Source organism: Balaenoptera ricei, chromosome 9 (assembly GCF_028023285.1).
Source record: "Balaenoptera ricei isolate mBalRic1 chromosome 9, mBalRic1.hap2, whole genome shotgun sequence".
NCBI lineage: Eukaryota > Metazoa > Chordata > Mammalia > Artiodactyla > Balaenopteridae > Balaenoptera > Balaenoptera ricei.
This window is the reverse complement of record NC_082647.1, coordinates 56,993,246-57,014,510: the sequence shown is the minus strand read 5'-3', so window position 1 is coordinate 57,014,510 and position 21,265 is coordinate 56,993,246. Positions and strand designations below refer to the sequence as shown.

The window sequence follows — 21,265 nt, the reverse complement described above, 5'->3', positions numbered from 1 at the left end:
ATTTCATAATAGGATGCAAGTTATTTTACTCTGTAGGCCTCATATTAAAAGTATTTGTTCATCATTCATTCAACAAATATGTGTTGAGCACTGACTTGGGAAGTACTGAACCAAGGAGTTGAAATTAAGAAAAAAATCATCTAATGTTATGAAGATGCTAAGGTTGTAGTGGTATGATCATAAGGACCTGAATAACAATTTTCCCTTTCTAGGAAAATGGACTTGGAGGTCAGTGAACCAATAGACTTTAGTTCTGGAGATCATCAACATCTGGTTCAGAAAGCAGCAGATGATAATATCCAGAGCAAGTCTGCTCGGTCCTACGGAACTTCATCTTCAACTCATGGGCCACAACAAACTCATGGGAATCCACACTCCAAAGCTGGTGAGCAAGGGGATACCTATGTGGTAGAAATTTCAGCAGAGACCACCACAGAGGACAGCAATCCTTTATCTGGCCCATTCTCAGAAGCAGCTATCCGCAGAGGTGAGACTATAGAAATGACCTTTTCGGAAGAGAAAAGCAAATGTTCTCTTAAAATGTTTACACAGGGTGGATTGTAGGATTTAATTTTGCTTTTAGTTTTTTCCCAGTCATGCTTTACCATGAAACATGACATAGGCCTGCAATAACAGATGGTCCCCAGGTTTTCCAGGGCATTCATAAATTCATGATACACATATTATGGTGAATAACGTGGTTTTCTTAGGAAACGTGAATTAGTCATTGAATGTAGAATGTTCTTACCTACATACAAGGTGATACCATGATATTGGCTTAAGTTTTAAAGAATACTAATTCAGAGCCCTACATATTAATTCTGTATAGGAAATACATTCAGCTGTACAGAAGTCCGAAAAACTGTGGCTTAAATAAATGAGAATTTTTTTTTCTTTCATGAAATATGAAGTTGGAAGGTAGGCAATTCAAAGCAAATGCTTAGGTCCCCGGTGAACACTCTGCCACCTTTACGCCGTCTTAGGACCTGGACGACTTGAAGATGGACTGTGAATCTCATTGCTGTCTCCCTGTGGCCCTCACCCTCTACCTTGTGGCTGGAAAGAGGCCTTCTGGAGCTCTTAGTTGGCAGCTGAGGCTGCAATGGCCATTATGACTCCCTGACATGGATGGCAGTTTGTGTTGGTTGTTGGCTCTCTTCTTGCGGCTTGAGCTTCTCATCACATGGAGCTGGGTCCCAAGAAGAGGTAGACCAGATGGACAAGCCCAAGTGTGTAAGCATTTATCAAGCCTCTACTAATCAAGCCAGTGTTAATGTCTCACTGGCCAACACGTCATGTGGTCAAGCCCAGCGTCAATGTGGGAGGGCACTCCACAGGTTTTGCCCAATTTAAATTCTTATTTGTCTTCTTGTAATTGGATTGTAAGTGTTCTTTATGTATTAGATCCCTTTTCAGATACATGATATGCAAATATTTTCTCCCAGTTTGTGGGTTTTCTTTCACTTTCTTGATGGTGTCATTTGAAGCACAAAGCTTTTACTTTTGATGAAATCAATTTATTTGGTTTTTTTTTTCCTTGCTTGTGTTTTAGGTATCATATCTAAAAAAATCATTGCCTAATCCATGCTCACAATGATTTACACCTATGCTTTCTTCCAAGAATTATATTTCTTATGTTTATGTCTATGATCCATGTTTAACTAATTAACTTTTGTGTATGTTTGATATGAGAAAGGGGCCCAAATTCATCATTTTATATGTGTATGTCCAATTGTCCCAGCACCATTTGTTGAAAAGACTCATCTTTCTCCATTGAATTGTTCTAGTATGTTTGTTAGAAATCAATTGACCATATTCGTAGGATTGACCACAAATGTAAGGGACTATTTTAGGGCTCTCAATTCTACCTCATTGATCTATATGTCTAGTCTTATGTGGCTGGACCACATTTAATATCTATTCCCTCACAGTCCTTGATACATACTAGATGTGAATTTAATGTTAAATAAGTGGCTATTTTAATGTAGGCAGCACACATTTGGGTATATATGTTCTGGCATTTTGATTAAGATAGCTCAGTCCTATTTCTTTGCTGTCACACTTCAAATGCACAGAAACTGCCCAGCAGAAGGACACAGTTGACAATCCTATAAGTCAACTTTAAGCAGCATTCTTTCTTTTTTTTTCTTCTAAAACTGGGAAGGCCACAAAAAAGTAAATGGTCATCACCGGTGTCATATTCCGAGGGCTCCAGGAAAACCTGTGTAGTCAGCTGGAAGTAAGCAAACAGAGATGCCAACAAGCTCTGCATTCTGCTTTGGCACGCCATTGGCTTGGAACTCCTTGGTCATACTTAACAATTCGTCAGGTTATCAAGTTTCTGCACAGGCAGGAGGGAAGGGAGTTGCTAAAGGCAGGGAGGATAGAGAGAAAAGTGGTGGAGAAGCTCTGCAAACTCCCTGCAGCCCAAGTCCCTCTGCAGAGGGGTAAACACCCTCTCCCCCAGTAGTCCCTAGGGCATCACTGGGCTCCATCTATGCAGGGGTGCAGCTGAATCCCTAATGATGGGTTTGCAACATTCTGAGACTTTCAGGTCACTTTTGGTCCTAAGGAGGATGGGGTGTCCATAATGAGGAATTAAATCCCTGAGTTTGGTCTTTAAAATTTGGGGGCTTTCATGGATAAACCCTCAGATCTTCAATAAAATGCCTCTAACAGTCTGGACTGAGTCTTTTCTGAGAGTTCTGCAGAGCTGTACTGTTGTCACTCTATTGGCCAACTCTAAACTAGCACTCCCTTTCCTATCCTCAAAAAAATCAGAGGAAAATTTTCTTTCATTAAGTGTCAAAAATACGTAATTACATTTATATTTTTACTTTTGAATATTGTGTCATAAAAATAAGGTTTCTGTCTCCTCAGCTTTCATCGTAAAAGTGTTCTTCCTCCTGTCAGTTCAGCTGCTGATCACCGGGGCAATCATCAGCCTGTTTCTCTTCTGGTAAATCTTTATTACTGATGTAAATTAAGTATTAAGCTGCCCATATTAATTCTCACTGAATAGCTCAATTTAATTTTGATCATTAAAAGATTATCTATTTTTCCTTAATCATTCATAGGATATAATATTTCTGTCGCTTTGTTTTTCTGAGGCAACTTCTAGACGAAGGTGTTGGTAGATTTCTGGAGTTTAACTTCCTAAGCTAAGAATTTTCCCTTATTTTGGGCACTATTCTCTTTTTTATTTTCCCCAAGCTATTTCCACAGATAAAACTGGGTAAAGGAAGAAAGGTGAGACTATGGAGGCTTGGAGGCTGGAGCTCTGTTAAATGCAGAAATTATTTCAGGGACTATGATCCATCACGGCTTAAACCATCCTTTGAAAATCTGTGTTAACAAACAAACATATGAGAATTTGATTACTTTTGCTTTGTGTACATATCAATCTCAGTATCTTTTAAAATTAAAACTTCACTAGGACATTTGCATTTATCCAAATTTCACTTACAACTTATGACTGTACTTTTTTGTGAATCTATTTTAAGAAGCAAGATACAGTTTTATGTTTTACTGTTTCCTTTCCCATCTGTCATTGTCAACCATTTAGGGTTTCCCCCCTTTCTTCTCATGAGATTGTTTAACTTCTACTTAAATACTACACTAGTTAGCAAAATAAGCTACTTATTGTGTAAAACTATTATTTTTTTAACCAGGAAGGCTTTAAGAGTTTGGGTGGTCAAGAATCCCTGGTTCACCTACGCACTCTTGTAAGTATTACTGGATTAAATTAAAAGTTTTTTCTACTAGCTATTGATTGATGTCCTTATTAAAAATTAGGTAAAGGTATAACATTCTTTTTTAAAATTAATTAATTAATTAATTTTTGGCTGCGTTGGGTCTTTGTTGCTGCGCATGGGCTTTCTGTAGTTGCAGCGAGTTGGGGCTACTCATCGTTGTGGTGTGTGGGCTTCTCATTGCGGTGGCTTCTCTTGTTGCAGAGCACAGGCTCTAGGCACGCAGGTTTCAATAGTTGTGGCATGCGGGCTCAGTAGTTGTGGCTCGTGGGCTGTAGAGCACAGGCTCAGTAGTTGTGGCGCACGGGCTTAGTTGCTCCTCGGCATGTGGGATCTTCCTGGACCAGGGCTTGAACCTGTGTCCCCTGCATTGGCAGGTGGATTCTTAACCACTGCGCCACCAGGGAAGTCCCAAGGTATAACATTCTTGAAATGACAAAATTATAAAGATGGAAAATAAGCAAATTAGTGGTTGTGGGAGTTAGGGTTTTGTGTGTGTGTGTGTGTGTGTGTGTGTGTGTGACCATAATGGGATGGTAGGATATCTTAATGATGAGATAGTTCCACATCTTGATTGTGGTGCTGGTTACATGGATCTGCACATAGGTTTGCATCATAGGTCTATGACATAGCATTACGTATATACATGCTGTACCAATGTTACATTACTGGTTTGGGTATTCTACTTTAAATATGTAAAATGGGGGGAAACTGAGTAAAGGGTACACAGGACCTCTGTTCCTTTGCAGTTTCCTGTGAATCTACAAGTATTTCAAAATAAAAAATTTGAAAAAAGAACCCACAAGCTATGTGTGGATGGCAATGAGAAAAGTTAATTTTAAAAGCAAAAAAAAAAAAAAAGAAAGAGGTAAAGGTAATAATCTACATTTTTGTTTACTTTATAATACTTATTATCAGATAATACATCTCTATATCTATCTACCTATATCATATGACATATCATATGATATAAGCAAATAACACATGGTTTTAAATTATCCCCAGGCCAGCATTTTTTGTTGTATTTATTATACTTGCTTGCTGTGGGAAGCTCCGCCGCCAGGTGCCTGCGAATTACATTCTCCTGGGATTATTTGTAAGTAAACCTCATTAGCATCCGTTGTCGTTCATCTCTGAAATATATTTTCATCACATTATTTTTTTTTTTTTTTTTTTTTTTTTTTAAAGAATTTTTTTTAAGGCATTGTTTACTTTGTTTATTTATTTATTTTTGGCTGTGTTGGGTCTTCGTTTCTCTGCGAGGGCTTTCTCTAGTTGTGGCAAGCGGGGGCCACTCTTCATCGCGGTGCGCGGGCCTCTCACCATCGCGGCCCCTCCCGTTGCGGGGCACAGGCTCCAGACGCGCAGGCTCAGTAATTGTGGCTCACGGGCCTAGTTGCTCCGTGGCATGTGGGATCTTCCCAGACCAGGGCTCGAACCCGTGTGCCCTGCATTGGCAAGCAGATTCTCAACCACTGCGCCACCAGGGAAGCCCTCATCACATTATTAAATTCATTCCATTTATTGTGGAAAATCTTTCTGTGGAATAATACAAATAGAAATTATTTGTGAGACATTCTCTTGGATGAACTTTGAAGTCATAAACTTACTTATGACCTGGAATCCACACCCTTTTAACAAACTAGAGAATTTGGGGACCCTGGGCTACTCCTCTGTGCCAGCAAACTTGCTTCTGAGAGGCCCACTCCGGAGTCTGGGCTACATTTCAGGAACAGTTAACCTGACTGTCCTGTGTCAGAGACAAAAAACACATTTTGTTGTGGAGAGTGAGTTCACAAATTGTGTGCAAGAAATGTAATTTTCCTTATTTTTGTAAAATTTATTTTATTTCTTTTTCAATGTGTCCTGCCTCTATTGTAATTGAGGTTTCTGTTTATTAATGTTTACACCAGTCAGGCCAAACCTCCTGCCTCCTGGAAGCAGTGGACTCTTTGAAACTCACTGACAGTAGTGTTTGCCCCTCTTAGGAAAATCCAGAACAGAATCTCAGTATGATTTAGTGTGTTGGAAAGAAAGTCAGATTCTTTGCGATTGCTCCCATGAACTGCTGACCACCCTTCCAAGTGAAGATTTAGTTACCAATTCACTTGTTCCTCACCTGGTTCCATATCAGAGTTGAGGTAGCTTATAAAATATGCACAATATAAGAAGATAAGATAAATTGGTGGGGAAATCTGATGGAAAGAAAAATAAGGAAAGGAAAATAAAGCCAAAGGTGAGATTCGTGCACAAAATGCATAGTTCCATGCATTTGAGTGTGATGAGCCTAGATTTGGATCTGCGCCTCCTGGTGGTCAACGTGAGCAAGGACACATGGTCATGACGCTGGAGAAGACTGTGTCTTTGATACCCACATCTGGGCATTTCTTCAGCTGACGGAGCGTTGAGGGGCCTTTCTTAGCTGGTGTGGGTACACTGCTCATTGTCCCGGTGAGCAAGTAGAGTCTCCCAGTTCCTGCACTTAACAGCACAGACCACACTCAGAAGGGGTGGGAGTTAAAAGCCAGACATAGAAAGATACTGGGAATCCTGGGGAAGAGACAATGGGACGGGGAGAGGTATTTTTCCAGAAATTTTTGGATGTTTTCTTTTAACTTTTTCAATAGTTCTAATGTTTATTTCAAGAAGAGATCAAAGTTACTGATCTCAAAGGAAGCTCTCATCTCCAAGGTTTTGCTGTTTATTTCTAAGCTGGTAACAGCCTAAGAGAAGAAATATTATAAAAGGGAAGGTTGAAAGCAAGCACATTGTTAAAATATCATGTGTACGTGGAATAGATGCACTTAAAAAAAAAACCTATAAGGTCAATAAAGACAGCTTACTTTGGTCTGTTGAACAAAGTAGAGAATCAGGCTTACCCACTGGGTTTGGGAGATCCAGAGAGGCAATCCGGGACTCCCGGGGCTCCGGTTCTTTTCCAGTCTCCAATCCTGGACGTCATTAGCCAGCTGGAGAAGTTCAAAGTCCCTCAGGCAGTCCTAGCACTGTGGATAGGATGTGTCCTCACATTTACTCCCGGAGACTAGAAGGTTCTTTCCTGGCTCTTGCCATGGACCAGCTAGTCTCTGGATTTGTCTCTGACGGAGCATCCTACCAGCTGGGGAATGTCCTCAGGCCTTGCAGCCGCTGCTGACTTAGTTCTTACTGGCCTGCCGGCTGTCCTGGAGCCTGACTGTGGGCCTGGGCACATCCTCATAGCCTTTTTGCTCTCATCCTCCAGCTTGACGGCCTTCTGGCTCTCAACCCCTCCCTCTCTCCCTCACTGCCCCATCCCTGGCTCCATTTGGACCATGGGAACCCTCCAGCCCCCATATAGCCCGCATACAGCCCCAGTGCAGCCCTGGTGCAGCCCTCTTCAGAGCCCTGGATTGGCACCTACCAATGCAGCTCCATGCTTAGTAGGTGTGTCCTCCAGCTCATCTCCTGGTACTGAGGTCTCAATCCTCATTCCACGTCTGAGGTTTGACGTATTTTATTCTCATCCAAGCACTATAAGAAAGGTCAGTACAGAAACCTTTGGTGGAGCATTAGTAGAAATAGCATATCCTGCTCTGATAAAATGTTAAGATTCTGTGTGGATGGCCCTATTTGATTAATGACAATATGGTCTACAGATAAAGCTTTTACCTTGGTTTCCACATTCCTAATTAATACATATTTAACTCACTGAATATGTTGAAAGTTGCTATTGTGTTCTAAGAAATATTTACTCATGAAATAATTTTTTCTGTCAGTCGGGGAGAACGATAAAGAAATGTTTGTTTCCATTATTTATTTCCCATATTCATAGCCTGTAGCTTTGTGCGCTGGGATCATACATATTCCCACTAGCTCACTAGACCCTGCCAGAATGCACAAACCTCAAACCACCATCTCTTCTGGATTTTGGCCTTGGGGTTCAGGCTTCTGATTTATTGTGATTTTTGTTCCTAGACAATTCTTCAAGGTCTGCTGCTAGGAACCGTGTCAGTGTAAGTCTTTGATACACATTTGTGTGTGTGTGTGTGTGTGTGTGTGTGTGTGTGTGTGTGTGCTTTTCTTTGAATGCTATGTGAACAATAATCACAGTCTCTGGTTTTAGTTTCTATAATGCCGAGGAAGTGTTGTGGGCAACGGCAGCAACCGCTCTAGTGACGATATCACTCACTTTATTTGCTCTTCAAACAAAAGTACGTATTATCGAAGCAGATTTCTGTCATAAGGGAGTGTGTGAATATGTTTCTTTGCCCCTCCTCCCTCGGGCTCTCGGCTTTCTGTGGGCCACACCTCCATGGAGTCCTTGCCTTCAGGCTTCTGGCTTTCCTAGTAACCATGTTAAAAAAGTAAAAGGAAACAGGTAAAATTAGTTTTAATAATATATTTCATTTAACCCAGTATATGTGAAATGTTATCATTTCGACATGTTATCAGTATAACAAAAATATTAATGAGATACCTTACATTCTTTATTTCGAAATTCAAATCCAGTGTGTATTTCATACTTGCAGCAATCTCAGTTTGAACTAACTGCATTTCCAGTGTTCAGTGGCCAAGTGTATTGAAAGCACAGCTCTAGACAAACTTTCTTAGCAGGCATCAGAGTCACCTGGAGAGCGTGTGAAACACAGAATTCACTCCTCCTGGAGTTGCTGCTTCACAAGGTCTGGGATGGGGGCCAATAACGTACATTTCCCAGGCGCTGCTGATGCTTCCGGCCTGAGAACCAGACTCAGGGACCTGGTAGATTATTCTCTTGGTGTGGTAAGGGTAGGGAGTGAAATAGGAAAAATAGAGGAATTAGGAAAACACTCTTGCAAGAAAATACCTTGGATTCTTTTGCTTCCTAATCCATTTTTTTTTCAGGCCAGAAGACGAATATTCCTCTTTCTTTAAAAAAAATTCTAATCTTCCCTAGGCTGACTTGGTTACTGATTTATAGAAGCAAAACCAAAAAGCATATTAATAAATTTTAAGATTACAAAAGAATAATTAACAGTAATTTTTGAAAGCTTAGTATATGTATTTTTATTGAAATATATACATACAAATGTGAAAAAGGTACCCAGTTAACATCTTTGTCTATTTAATTCCATTAATGTAGTCTATGCACATGCTTTTAAAAATATGAATGATTATGATCATACTATACTTACAAATTTACATCCTGCTTACTCAGTGTACATTTTTTATTAGGGAAAATTTTATATAGATACAAAGAATAGTTTAATGAACTCCCATGTGCCCATTACCTAGTTTCAAAAATTATCAATTTGTGGCTCCTGTTATTTCATCCATATCCTACCCTTTTCTCCCTCCTGAAGAAATACAACACTTTTTATGTAGCATTTTTCAGTGCTTAGGGGCTAATGGATTTCCATGGTTCTTGGGATTAGCCAGGGGAAATTATTAGCAAATGGGCCAGTTTCCGCCTAGTGGGTACACAATGCATCTCTAAACACCTTGAAATTGCTTATGGATGATAATTTAATTGGTTTTGTGTTGTTTATGTTTCCTCAGTGCGATTTCACCTTGCTAAGTGGAATGCTGTTTGTTTTACTCTTCGTACTTATTATCTATGGAATTCTCTTAATCTTCATACGATCATACGTAAGTGGGATCTCCTTTGTAAACCTCAGAGAATTGTTAGAATATAGGGTGAAGTGCTGGTTGTGTTGTTGGTCTGGATCCTCTGAGAAGCAGACACCAGATGGGTGAAACTTGCAAGGACTTTGATAGGAGAAATGTCTGCGGGAGAAAAGTGTGGCGGCAACGAAGGCTGGAAGAGCTGTCAGACCACGACAGCATATGTGACCCCAGGTTCAGGAGAGGGAAGGAAGGTGGGAGCACTCTGGATGTGGTGCCATCAGGAGTCCTGGAGCTAATGTGGACCATTACAGCAGTCCGGGGTCTCCCAGGAAGGTCCTGCTGCCCCCACTAATGACTGAGATGGCGAAGCGTGACCCAGGAGCAAACTACAGTGGGTTGCACCACACAGCCACCGGGCCCTGGTCAGTTACATGCCCCTCCCTGTAGCTGGAGGTCTGTGAGGCCACCTGCTGCACCAGCTGTGGTAGGGGACCACTGACAGGAGGTCTGGGCATGAAGATTGAGCTCCGACCCTAGGCGACAGCTGTCCTCCCCTGAGAGGATCTTGGGGTGAACCACTGACAGACCCTTGTTCTAAATATGTCCAACCTTGTTGGACTCTGGCAATTTTGAATCCTTCAGACTCCAGTTGTCAGCTGTTTCCTTACACCTAGCTCAGTCTGGAAACACTGTGCCTCCCCCTCTGTGTCACTGACTCCTGATTTCTCTCTTTCCCCGAGAACCTTCCCTGGTTAGCAGAGTGTTCCCCAACCCTCTAGGACTAGCTTTCTCCTCCTAAAGAGTGAACGCCATTATGCTTCTCAGATGTTATACACCACTTCCTTTTGCTCTTCTACAGCCAAACCCTTTGGCATTTAGGCCAATTTGTCACATATTCTGATCAGGGCTGTTCTGGTTGCAAGGAACACATACCGCACAGACTAGGTCAAGGCAAAGACCCAGAGACTCTCATGGAGTTCCTAGGTGGGAAGAAGAGCCAGAATTCACGGAAATGGAAACCCCACCTCCCTTTCTTGAACTGAGGTGATTGGCCATCTCTGCTTGTGAAGTAATAGCTCCAACACTAGCTCATGATAGAACTGCTGCCTGGATTCCTCTATCCTGAGAATTGATTTCTAACTGGCCTAGAGCATCTGTTTGATCCTGGTCACAGGTAAGAGGCTCTTGGTCGGTCAAGAGATTCACTGCTGTTGGAGTGTTATCTTCCACCTCTTGTCAATCAGCTCTAGCAAGGCTGTGTGAGGGTCACTATGTTCCCTGAGCTGAGGGGAGGGCACATTCTCTTGAAGAACTATGTGGATGGGGCTTGCTGAATGGAATTGAGTGGATGCTGTTGACCGACTATGTTCAAGAAAAGATTAATTCTCTCCACAGCTTTGACTTTCTTAATATCTTATCTAACAGCAGTGACCTAAGTGATCCCCTGAGTTGTTCCAAGTCTTACTCTTAATATACAGTGGTTTCCTTTCTTTTTGCAGTGGTTGCATCTATTGTATGCTGGACTTGGAACTGTGATCTTCTCACTCGTAAGTCCATTTCTCCCTTTCTTTGACAAAGAGTATGGTATGTGCATTGCTGGGGCCCTAAGCCCTCTGCTAGGCCTGGAGTCAAGTGGAGTCAGTAATTCACTGCAAACCTCTCCAGGTCACTTGCTCCTTCCTCTGTCTTCTCGTCCTCCTCCTCCTCCTTTTTATTTTTTATAAAGACAATTCTTTTTAGAGCAGTTTTAGGTTCTTAGTAAAACTGAAAGAAGGGTACAGAGATTTCCCATATACTCCAGCCTCCATACACGCATGGCCTTCCGCATTATCAATAGCCCTCACCAAAGTGGTACATTTATTACAATTGATGAACCTATATTGACACATCATAATCACCCAAAGTCCTTAGTCTACATTAAGGTTCACTCTTGGTGTTGTACATTCTATGGATTTGGACAAATGTATAATGATATGTGTCCATCATTGTAATATCATACAGAATATTTTCACTGCTCTAAAAGTCCTCTTTGTTCTACCAGTTGATCCCTCCCCATCCCCAACCCCTGGCAACCACTAATCTTCTTACTGTTTCCAAGTTTTGCCTTTTCCAGAATGTCATAGAGTAGGAATCATACCATATGAAGCCTTTTCAGATTGGCTTCTTTTACTTAGTATTTGCACTTTAGATTTCCTCCATGTCTTTTCATGGCTTGGTAGCTCATTTCTTTTTAGTGTTGAATAATATTCCACCATCTTGATGTACCACAGTTAATTTATTCATTCACCTACTGAGGGACATCTTGTTTGCTCTCAAGTTTTGGCAATTATGAATAAAACTGCTATAAACATCCATGTGCAGGTTTTTGTATGGACAGATGATTTCAACTCCTTTGGGTAGATACCAAGGAGCATGTTCACTGGATCATACAGTAAGAGTATGTTTAGTTTTGTAAGACAGTATTCCAAAGTGGTTGTAATATTTTGTATTCTCACTAGCAGTGTATGAGAGTTCCTGTTGCTCCATGTCCTCACCAGCATTTGGTGTTGTCAGTGTTCCAGAATTTGGCCATTCTAATAGGTGTGTAGTCGTATCTTATTGTAATTTTAATTTGCATTTTCCTGATGACATATGATGTAGAGCATCTTTTCATATGCTTATTTGCCATTTGTATATCTTCTTTGGTGAAGTGTCTGTTAAGTTCTTGGGCCCATTTTGTAATCAAGTTGTTTGTTTTCTTATTGTTGAGTTTTAAGAGTTCTTTGTATATTTAGGATAACAGTCCTTTATCAGATATTTCTTTTGTAAATATTTTCTCCCAGTCTGTGGCTTGTATTATCATTATCTTCACATTGTCTTTCACAGAGCAGACATTTTTAATTTTAATGAAGTCTAGTTTATCCACTATTTCTTTCATGGATCATACTTTTGGTGTCATATCTAAAAAAATCATCGCCATACCCAAGGTCATCTAGGTTTTCTCCTATGTTATCTTCTAGGAGTTTTATGTTTTACAATTAAGTCTATGATTCATTATGAGTTATTTTGTGAAAGGTGTAAGATCTGTGTCTAGATTCATTTTTTTGGCATGTGGATGTCCAGTTGTTTCAGCACCATTTGTTGAAGAGACTATGTTTGCTCCGTTGTATTGCCTTTGCTCTTTATTCTGTCCTGTTGATCTATTTGTTTAGTCTTTTCACCAATACCACACTATCTTGATTACTGTAGCTTTATAGTAAATCTTGTTGTCTGGTAGCATCAGTCCTCCAATTTTGTTCTTTTCCTTCAATATTGTATTGGCTATTCTGGGTCTTTTGTCTCTCCATATAAACTTTTGTTTCTCCATATGGTTTGTCAATATCCACAAAATAACTTGCTAGGATTTTGATTGGGATTGTGTTGAATCTATAGATCAAGTTGGGAAGAACTGATATTTTGGAAATATTGAGTCTTCCTATCCATGAACATGGAATGTCTCTCCATTTATTTAGTTCTTCCTTGATCTCATTCATCAGAGATTTATAGTTTTCCTCATATAGTTCTTGTATATATTTTGTTAGATTTATACCTAAGTATTTAAGTTTTTTGGATGCTAATGTAAATGGTATTGTGTTTTTAAGTTCCAATTTCACTTATACATTGCTGCATGTAGGAAAGTAATTGACTGTTGTACAGTAACTTTGCATCCTACAACCTTGTGATAATTGCTTATTGAACCCTCAGATGCTCCTGGGGCTTCTAATCCTGACCAGGGCTTCCCTGTGGGCTGGCTGTCTCTTGCATGGTGTCCTGAGCCCTCTTCCCCTGGGGTTGGGGGGAAGACAGCTGGATCCCAGCTCACCTTACTCTCCCACTTTCCTGTCTGCCTTCAAACACATAACCTCACCTGAGAGGTGCACTCCTAACCGCCAATACATGAAATGATTAGGAGTCATTATCTCTCTTGTAAGAAGAAATAAGATAAAGTCAGGGTTTCTTGGAGGGGAGGAAGAAAGAAAAGCACTTTTCCACAGAAGGACTCCAGGGTGACAGATGGATGCTAAGATCAAGGCTGGAAGCTCAGCTGCTAGAGGCCTTTTTTAAAGGATGACCAACTGTCCTCGTTTCCCTGGGACTGAGGGGTTTCTGAAGACACACAAAAGTCCTGGGCAAACTGGAATGGTTGGTCATTCTAGCTTTTTCTGCCACAGAGTTACTGGAATCAGACATAGGGAGAGGGAGGATAAGTGGGAAGGGACTTAGTGGTCCAGGTGAAGCAGTCGCTTTGGCAACCCGCAGATTTGGGTTTGACTCCCTTCTCTGCCACCTGCTACAGTGTGATCTTCCCTTCTTGGAGGCTCTGTTAACCTCACCTGCCTCAACTGGGTCATTCCCATATTACATGAGATGGCATCTATCATGAACCGATATGAGGCTACCCAGAAGGTGCCCCATTCTTTTCCTCCTGTTTCTTTCCTCCCCTCCTCCTCATTCTTAGAAGCCTGAGTGGCAACCAGGACGCTGGGAGAGCTGATACCTGAATTACTTGGGACAGGTTTCCCTGTAGTGGATGTTGTTCTAAAATGGATTGTTTTAAAGAGTCTTTAAAACCCCAAGAATTCTTTGTAATGCCAGGGTTGACTTGTCTGATGCGGCTCTGCCTCACGGCACTAGACTCTTAGTCTACAGTCTGGATATAAAGACCTGAGGAGCCGCTTGTTTTCTTTTCCTCCTTCTAATGCGCTTGTGCTGCCCACATCTGCTCACTTCGCAACAAACACAAGGGTGAGAGGGCTCTCTGACTTTTTTTCTTGATGCTTTAGAAGCTCATAATTTTACCTACCGCAGCTGAGCTAAAACATTTAATTGGGGGTTATTTAACCATATATGAGTCTTCTCATTCTATTTTGGAAATACTGACATTGTCACAAAGCCATCTCCAATGTCAAGTTTTGAAAAATGCTATCACCCAAAGGAAAGTTCAGAATTATTGCTGTGGGTGAGTCTAAATGTTGGGGAACCATCTTTATTTTCATTCTTTTTTTCAGTGAGAACATGTGGGAAAATCACAAACACAGGGCATTTTGTAGTTTCTCTCTGTGTCCAATCTGCCCACCTGCTCTACATCACTGGCTAAAGGCACAGAGCTTTCTGGACTTGGAAGGAAAGGAAAGTAAGGCTCACAGATTTGGTCCCACTGGCTTCAGGAGAATGAAGCACTTGCTTTAATAGATAAAGCACAAACCTGGGGACATCATGAATGATTGAGGCTGTAAGAATAATATCTATAGCCACAAATTTACTCTCTGTGATATATTTACTGATGGTAAATAATTTTTCCAGATAAATTTAGGATACTTACTTGATAGAAATGTACAATTTAAGTAGCTAATTCTTCTTTCTTTTCTTTAAGTACTTGGTGATGGATGTACAGCTGATGGTGGGAGGGCGCCATCATCATTCTGACCTGCACCCTGAAGAGTACGTTTTTGCTGCCCTGAACATCTACATGGACATAATCAACCTTTTCCTTTTTATTTTGCAACTGATTGGACTGGGACGGTAGTCATACGGCCAAGGCTGGCTCGTGCTGAAAAGAGGGAAGGAGGGATGCCTGTGAAGACATGCAGAGGTTACCACTCCATAAGACCTTCTATTTTAAAATACTTACTTATTTTTTTGTCAAATGAAAGTGAGCATTCAGTAAATGTTAGCTGTAGCTGTTATATATTTTTAGTTCCACTGTCACATTGCAAAACTTTCTGGTGGACATTTCTGATTTTTATAAATTCAAAAGGTGAGCTACATAACTACATACTTAACAAACATTTGTAAGATGCTCATTACTTTGTGGAAGTTTTCCAGGCACTATTTAAAGCTGTAAGCAACATCCCTCTACATAAATAACATTGATTACAGAAACCCATATTTACTCCATTCTCTTCTCTTGATTTGGACATTTGGTGGGACTATTTTGGCATCTGACTTTTTTTAAGAGTAAGAGAAACTATAAAGAATTCTGCCTTTCTCTTGGATTCCAGAGTCAGACTGGAGAAGTAAATTCTATCTTGAGAGATCTCTTTGTTTCTACCTCAAACTATCTGTGTGCTCCAAGGGGAGCCTTTTGGGTCTGAACCGCTTCAGTGTCTGGCAGGAACGTAAGAAGGGGCCATTTCCAGCATGGATGAATTGTGCAGGGGGGAGGATGGGGAAATTAGATGAACTCTTCTGGTCTCTCTAGTATTTATCATAGAGCTTTATTTCAAAATTTAACTGAACATACAGATCTCAAGTAAGACATATGGACTTAAATACAAGCAATATAGTCACATACCTCTACCTGACTTTTTGATTACATATTTCAGATTAGCCATATCTCCACTATTTTAGTAGAGTTTCTTTATTGTGTTTATGATCTCTTATTACTACCAGTAAAATCCTGAAGATGGGTGTAACCTCTGAAATGTGAGCAAGTAGAAGAGAAAGGGACTTTTCAGCTACCCAGCAAAAAATCTAGGAGGACCCTCTAAAGCTCCTGGGTCAGGATATCTTAAAAATCACCATCTGTACATACACCTGCCAAACTCATGGTGAATTAATTCCATACAAGAAAGAAAATTCAGCTGGGAAGCTTGAGATTTTGCATATTCTTTTGGCATCAAGACAACCTTCCTGCATATAATAGGGACACACTGGCCAATTTATTTCTCCATTGACGTTTCTGCCATCCCCACACCACATTAGGCATTTCTCTTGTCTCAGCAATGCTCCCAACCACACAAAGCCCACTGTGAGTCTATTGTATGTGCCATCATACAGCAGTGGTGACTTGATTAAAAGAAATCCTACTGCTTCTATGACAACCTTTTGATTTCTGCATTTAGTAAGGACTCTGAGCAAGACATACCTTTTACGGTCAGTCTATCAAATGAGTAGATTACTTTGTTCTCAATGACAGAAATTCACCTTTTGAGAAGAGCGTCCACGATTTGAAAATCTGTCAGGAGTGGTCCCAAATCCAGTGATGGGTAGCACATCTGTAAATCAACCCAAGATGTCCATAATGGGGCAATGGAAACTTAAAGAAAAAGAATCCATAGAAAAATTTAGGTTATACTTTCTATAATGCTGACAAATCCTGGGCCTATAATTTACTTTTAACTTTTCTTATCCCAAATGGGTATTCCCTCATCCAGCTTTAGGCATGGTTTGCTGAGCAAATCTATCTATACACAAGTGGACCCTAGTGAAACTACTCATGTTAAAGGCTAGTAAGCAGTTAGCCATGGCCTTTTTAAAATCGGTATGCCACTTTGCACTCATAGGTTCAAAGAATATCAATGGCTAAAATGCTGTGGCATATGTTTGACATTACTATCCAGACGAATGTTGGCAGTTTCAGTATCTTTTGCTTAAGTCAAATTCCTTGAAACAGATCAATCAACTGCTGAAGATGTCGTCAATGGTTTCCAAGTCGTAGCACTATTGATAGATTGTAATGCACTAAGATAACATTTGATTTATCTGATTGTTGCTCTAAAGCAAGTGTCAGCAAACATACGACACACACCAAATTTAGCCTGCTATCATTTCATTTTTTTAAATTTTGTTTTGAAGTAATTATAGATTCACAGGACATTGCAAAGATAATTCAGAGAGGCCATGTGTACTCTTTACCCAGTTCCCCCCAATGGTTATCTCTTACATAATGTACAATATCAAAACCAGGAAACTGACATTGGGTACAATATGTATGTATAGTTCTGTCATTTTAGCACATGTAAATTCATGTAACTCCCATTGTAACCAAGATACAGACTGTTGCATCACCACAAAAATGTCCCTTTTTCTACCCCTTTATAGCCACACACATACACCTCTCTTCCCCCCAACACTCCTCACTCCTGATAACCACTAATTTGTTTCCATAACTATTATTGTCATTTTAAAAATGTTAAATGGATGAAATCATACAGTACGTGACATTTTGAGGTTGGATTTTTTTCACTCTGCATAATGCCCTTGAGATCCATCCAAGTCGTTGGAAGTTGTGTCACTAGTTCACTCCCTTTTATTGCTGAGTAGTATTCCATTGCATGGATATATCACAGTTAATCATTCCCTTACTACAGGACATTTTGGTAGATTCCAGTTTTTGGCATAAAGCTGCTATGAACAATTGTGTGCAGGTTTTTGTGGACCTAAATTTTCACTTCTCTGTGATAAATGTCTAGGAGTGCAAATGCTCGGTCATATGGTTAGTGTATGCTTAGTTTTTAAAGAAACTTCTCAACTATCTTCCAGGGTGGCTGTATCACTTTACATTCCCACAGGCAGTGTATGAGTGACCCAGCTTCTCTGCAACCTTGGCAGCATTTGGTGTTGATGCTCATTATTTTAGCCATCCTGATAGGCATGTAGTGTCTTGCTGTGGTTTAAATTTGTATTTCCTAATGGATAGTGATGTTAAACAACTTTTCATGTGCTTATTTGTTTGCCATACATCCTCTTTGGTGAAATGTTTCTTCATGTCTTTTGTCCATTTTATATTGGATTGTCTGTCTTTTTATTGTTTAGTTTTGAGAGTTCTTTATATATTCTAGAAATGTGGTTTGCAAACATTTCCTCCCTGTCTGTAGCTTGTCTTTTCACCTTCTTCATTAGGTCTTCTGCAGAGCAAAGCTTTAAACTTTGATGACGTCCAATTTATCAATTTTTTCTTTTATGGATCATGCTTTTGGTATCAAGCGTACTTTTTCTTTTCCAAAATAGTTTTAGCTCCTTTGCCTTTCCATATTTTTAGAATATTTCCAAATTTTAGAATTATCTATAGCTATAAGAAAATGTTGCTGGGATTTGGTAAAGTTGCTGCCAAGCAATTGAACCAAACCCAGGCATTCTGTGAACTGAGACACCCCCCACCTCCTACTAAACCAGTGGCTTTACTTTAGGCAGTGAAAATATACACAAAATATCCCCCAAAGGTAGCTACTAATTTTTCATGTAGATTTAAGATACTTGCTGCTACAGTCAGGCTAGCTGTGATCTCTAATATACCATTTGTTTGACTTGCAAGGCCTGTTGGGCCCATGTTAATTCTCCAATGCCAGGTGACCCACCCCAAAGTGGAGATGTCACATCAGTGAGTCCCAAGGTCTCCATGGGTCAGGCATTCAGTTTCAAGAAGAGCCTAGGAGCCAGTTAATAGCTGCCTTTCTCCAAAATGGTGTACTAGGTGGCTGCATCAGGCAGGTGGCAATGTTGTGCTGGGAAATGGCTTGGGCCATTTGTTGTGCTGCCCATGGCTTGGGCAGTACTTGGGCTGCCACCAAGTCTTTAACACAAGGAATGATTTTACTTTCTCCTCTTGGAATTCTACATTGTTTCTGTTGGACCACCAGAGAGGGGACCAAGAGGCAGAATGGGGAGTGATTTATGCTCCACTCTCACCTCTCTACATGTAGCAGTCCCTAAATGGGAGATGCCACACCGATACTTATGAGACAGGTAACTGTGGGCACATAATCGTCAATTCCATTAAACATTCAGATTTGGGAGCCGCATTATATTCAATCAGCCAAAGGGCCCCACCCACAAGGGAAGCCTCCCTTCCCCTCTATGGAGTGTGTCCAAATTCCTTTCTCCTGGCTGAATAGTCTAAAATGCTCTTGAGTCAGGAGCTACATACAACAGGTGGCAAATGGATGCCAGATTACCTTGTCCCTCAGCCGAGAGGGTAAGGAGCCCAAGAGATGGGGGAGGCAGGTCTGTGGGGAGAACACTTAACTGTTGCCCTGTTCTCCCCCCTTAGCCCCTCGCTCCAGGGCCAGTGCCTGAACACTGGCACAAATACCTCTCCTACAACAGTGGTGACACACGTCAACATCCAGAGAGAACAGGGCCCACGGGCTTCTTTCTTCCCCACATACACCTCCGCAATTACCTGGAGTCCTTGGCACCTTCTGTCCCTCCTGCACCCGGCGCTTCATCCTCTCATCCTCACTGCCGTCAGGGGTCAGGGGTCACGGGCCAGGGCGTAAGCGTAGCCTGATCTGCATTTCTGGGCAAGGCTTTGCAGTCACTTTTGCATTTGAACAGTGGTGGACTGCTTGTAGCCCAACCACATGAACTTCTCATGTTTTTGGTCCACTCAAAGCTCTCAATCAAAGAGCAAGGTTCTTATTGCTGATGACATTTAGTTCACATTTGGGGGCTCCCTGATTCAGCAGCCACAGCCATACTGCCTTTCAGGTAGGGCCGCAAGAATTGCTGTTTTGTCATGAAAACTTTCCTTCCTGTCTGCCTTCGGGAGTTAGCAACAATCAAGGCACCATTTGGACAGGGCAGCTTGTTTCAACCCTACTTCTTTTCGTTAAGCCTGTAAACATTGGCTCAACTCCTGTTCAGTAAAATGTAGGACAGCGGGAACCCTTATCCTTCCCCCACCTCTTAGCTATCTCTTGAGTGAGAGCATTCACTACCAGACAGATTCCAGGGAGTCTTATATTCCCAAACCTGGTCCAACGGTTCCTCTTCTACAAAATCATGTCTCTTTCAGCATTCCATTCCTCGCTGCCAAAATCGTCAGGTCTGGGATTTGATTTTATCGAGTAAGTTAGCCTGTCAGAGTTTCGTGGATGCTGACAGAAGACACAAGACCCTGGGTCAGAGGCAAAGGCCTTTATCACTCAGGGCACAGCATGCAGAATGAATGTCAGCATACTTGTGCCAGTTCCTCAAGTCCCCAGTTCCACAGGGGCAACACAATGGGCCCAGATGAATGCCAAGCGTGCAGGGGGTTTGTGTCGCAGCTGCAGAACAGAGTGTGAGGAATCCAACACTTTGACAGCAAGCCTGCTCCTTGTCCTCAAGCTTACTAGCTATATAAATCCTGAGAAGTGGTCCAGGCAAAACTCTTGCCAGGCCTTGCAGTCTTGGCACCCTGAGCAAGCACATAAGAAGCCCAGGAGAACTGTACTGTCTCATCTAATAACTACCCTTCTCTATATTGTATTTTCTTCACTCCTTCATGAATATCTCTCTCAGCCTGTCTGTAAACTGATGTCTTGTGCAGGCTAGGCCATTATGCAATGGCTGGCTAAGAGATGATATATAGCCTGATAAGGAATATTTTCAAATTACAGTTTTAAAGACAGAAGAAGAATAATTTCTTCAAAAGTTTGGCCATCACTCAGTTTGTCAGCCACCTGTCAGTCTTAAGTGCAACAGAGAGCTAAATTTAGGAAACTTTTCTCGTCCATCTTTCTTTAAGAAGTACGACTACTCCCAGCTCCTAAAATAATGACAGCCATGTAATAATCTAGAAAGAGCTACTTACATCTTTCTAGAAAGAAATCTATTCTAGAGAGAAGGGGATAATGATTGACAAGGCAGTAACATACTGTTGCTAAGGTGACTGTTGCTAAGGTGACCTAGGAACTATGCCCATAGTCCAGGGCTGAGATACTACTACTCAGCCCAAGAGCCAAGCACATGAACACTTTTCTCCTATGGCGTTTTTGTTTCAGCCTTAAAAAAAAGAAAAAAAAAAAAACCCCAAATTTGTATTATCATGTAATATTTAGATTCCAAGATTTTACTCTTTAGTGATTTACTAACTATAACTTTTAAAATTATGACCAAACTTCAGTAAGTCTCAGATTTTAATTCATAATAGGTAAGCAACAATATTTGAGGACTAAAAAGGGAACAAAAATGAGATCAGTGGCTGCAATAAACATGCACATGGACATTGGAGCTAAGCTTGAGATCCACTCAATGAAAGGCACAAATAAGACGATGACTCTTGGTGGTTATCACGGGCACATCCTGTGAAGCACCAGCCGGTGGCCTGGAACTTGTGCCTGTGCACTTTGAAGTACAGATGCCGAGGGGTGTTGTAATAACTCAGATGGGAAAGAATAATAAAATGATTGAGAAGCAGGCAT

General features: G+C 41.0%; 1 protein-coding gene across 1 annotated transcript; it reads left to right on the top strand.

Annotated features, from left to right (window-relative positions):
* The first annotated feature begins 216 nt into the window (after positions 1 to 216).
* On the top strand, positions 217 to 14,883 carry LOC132371510 (protein lifeguard 2-like). The gene is made up of 9 exons (XM_059932773.1): positions 217 to 487; positions 2,881 to 2,959; positions 3,672 to 3,725; positions 4,758 to 4,848; positions 7,707 to 7,744; positions 7,855 to 7,942; positions 9,270 to 9,359; positions 10,838 to 10,885; positions 14,731 to 14,883. Exons 1-9 carry the CDS (start codon positions 217 to 219, stop codon positions 14,881 to 14,883), a joined length of 912 nt encoding a protein of 303 aa, XP_059788756.1.
* Positions 14,884 to 21,265: the final 6,382 nt, after the last annotated feature.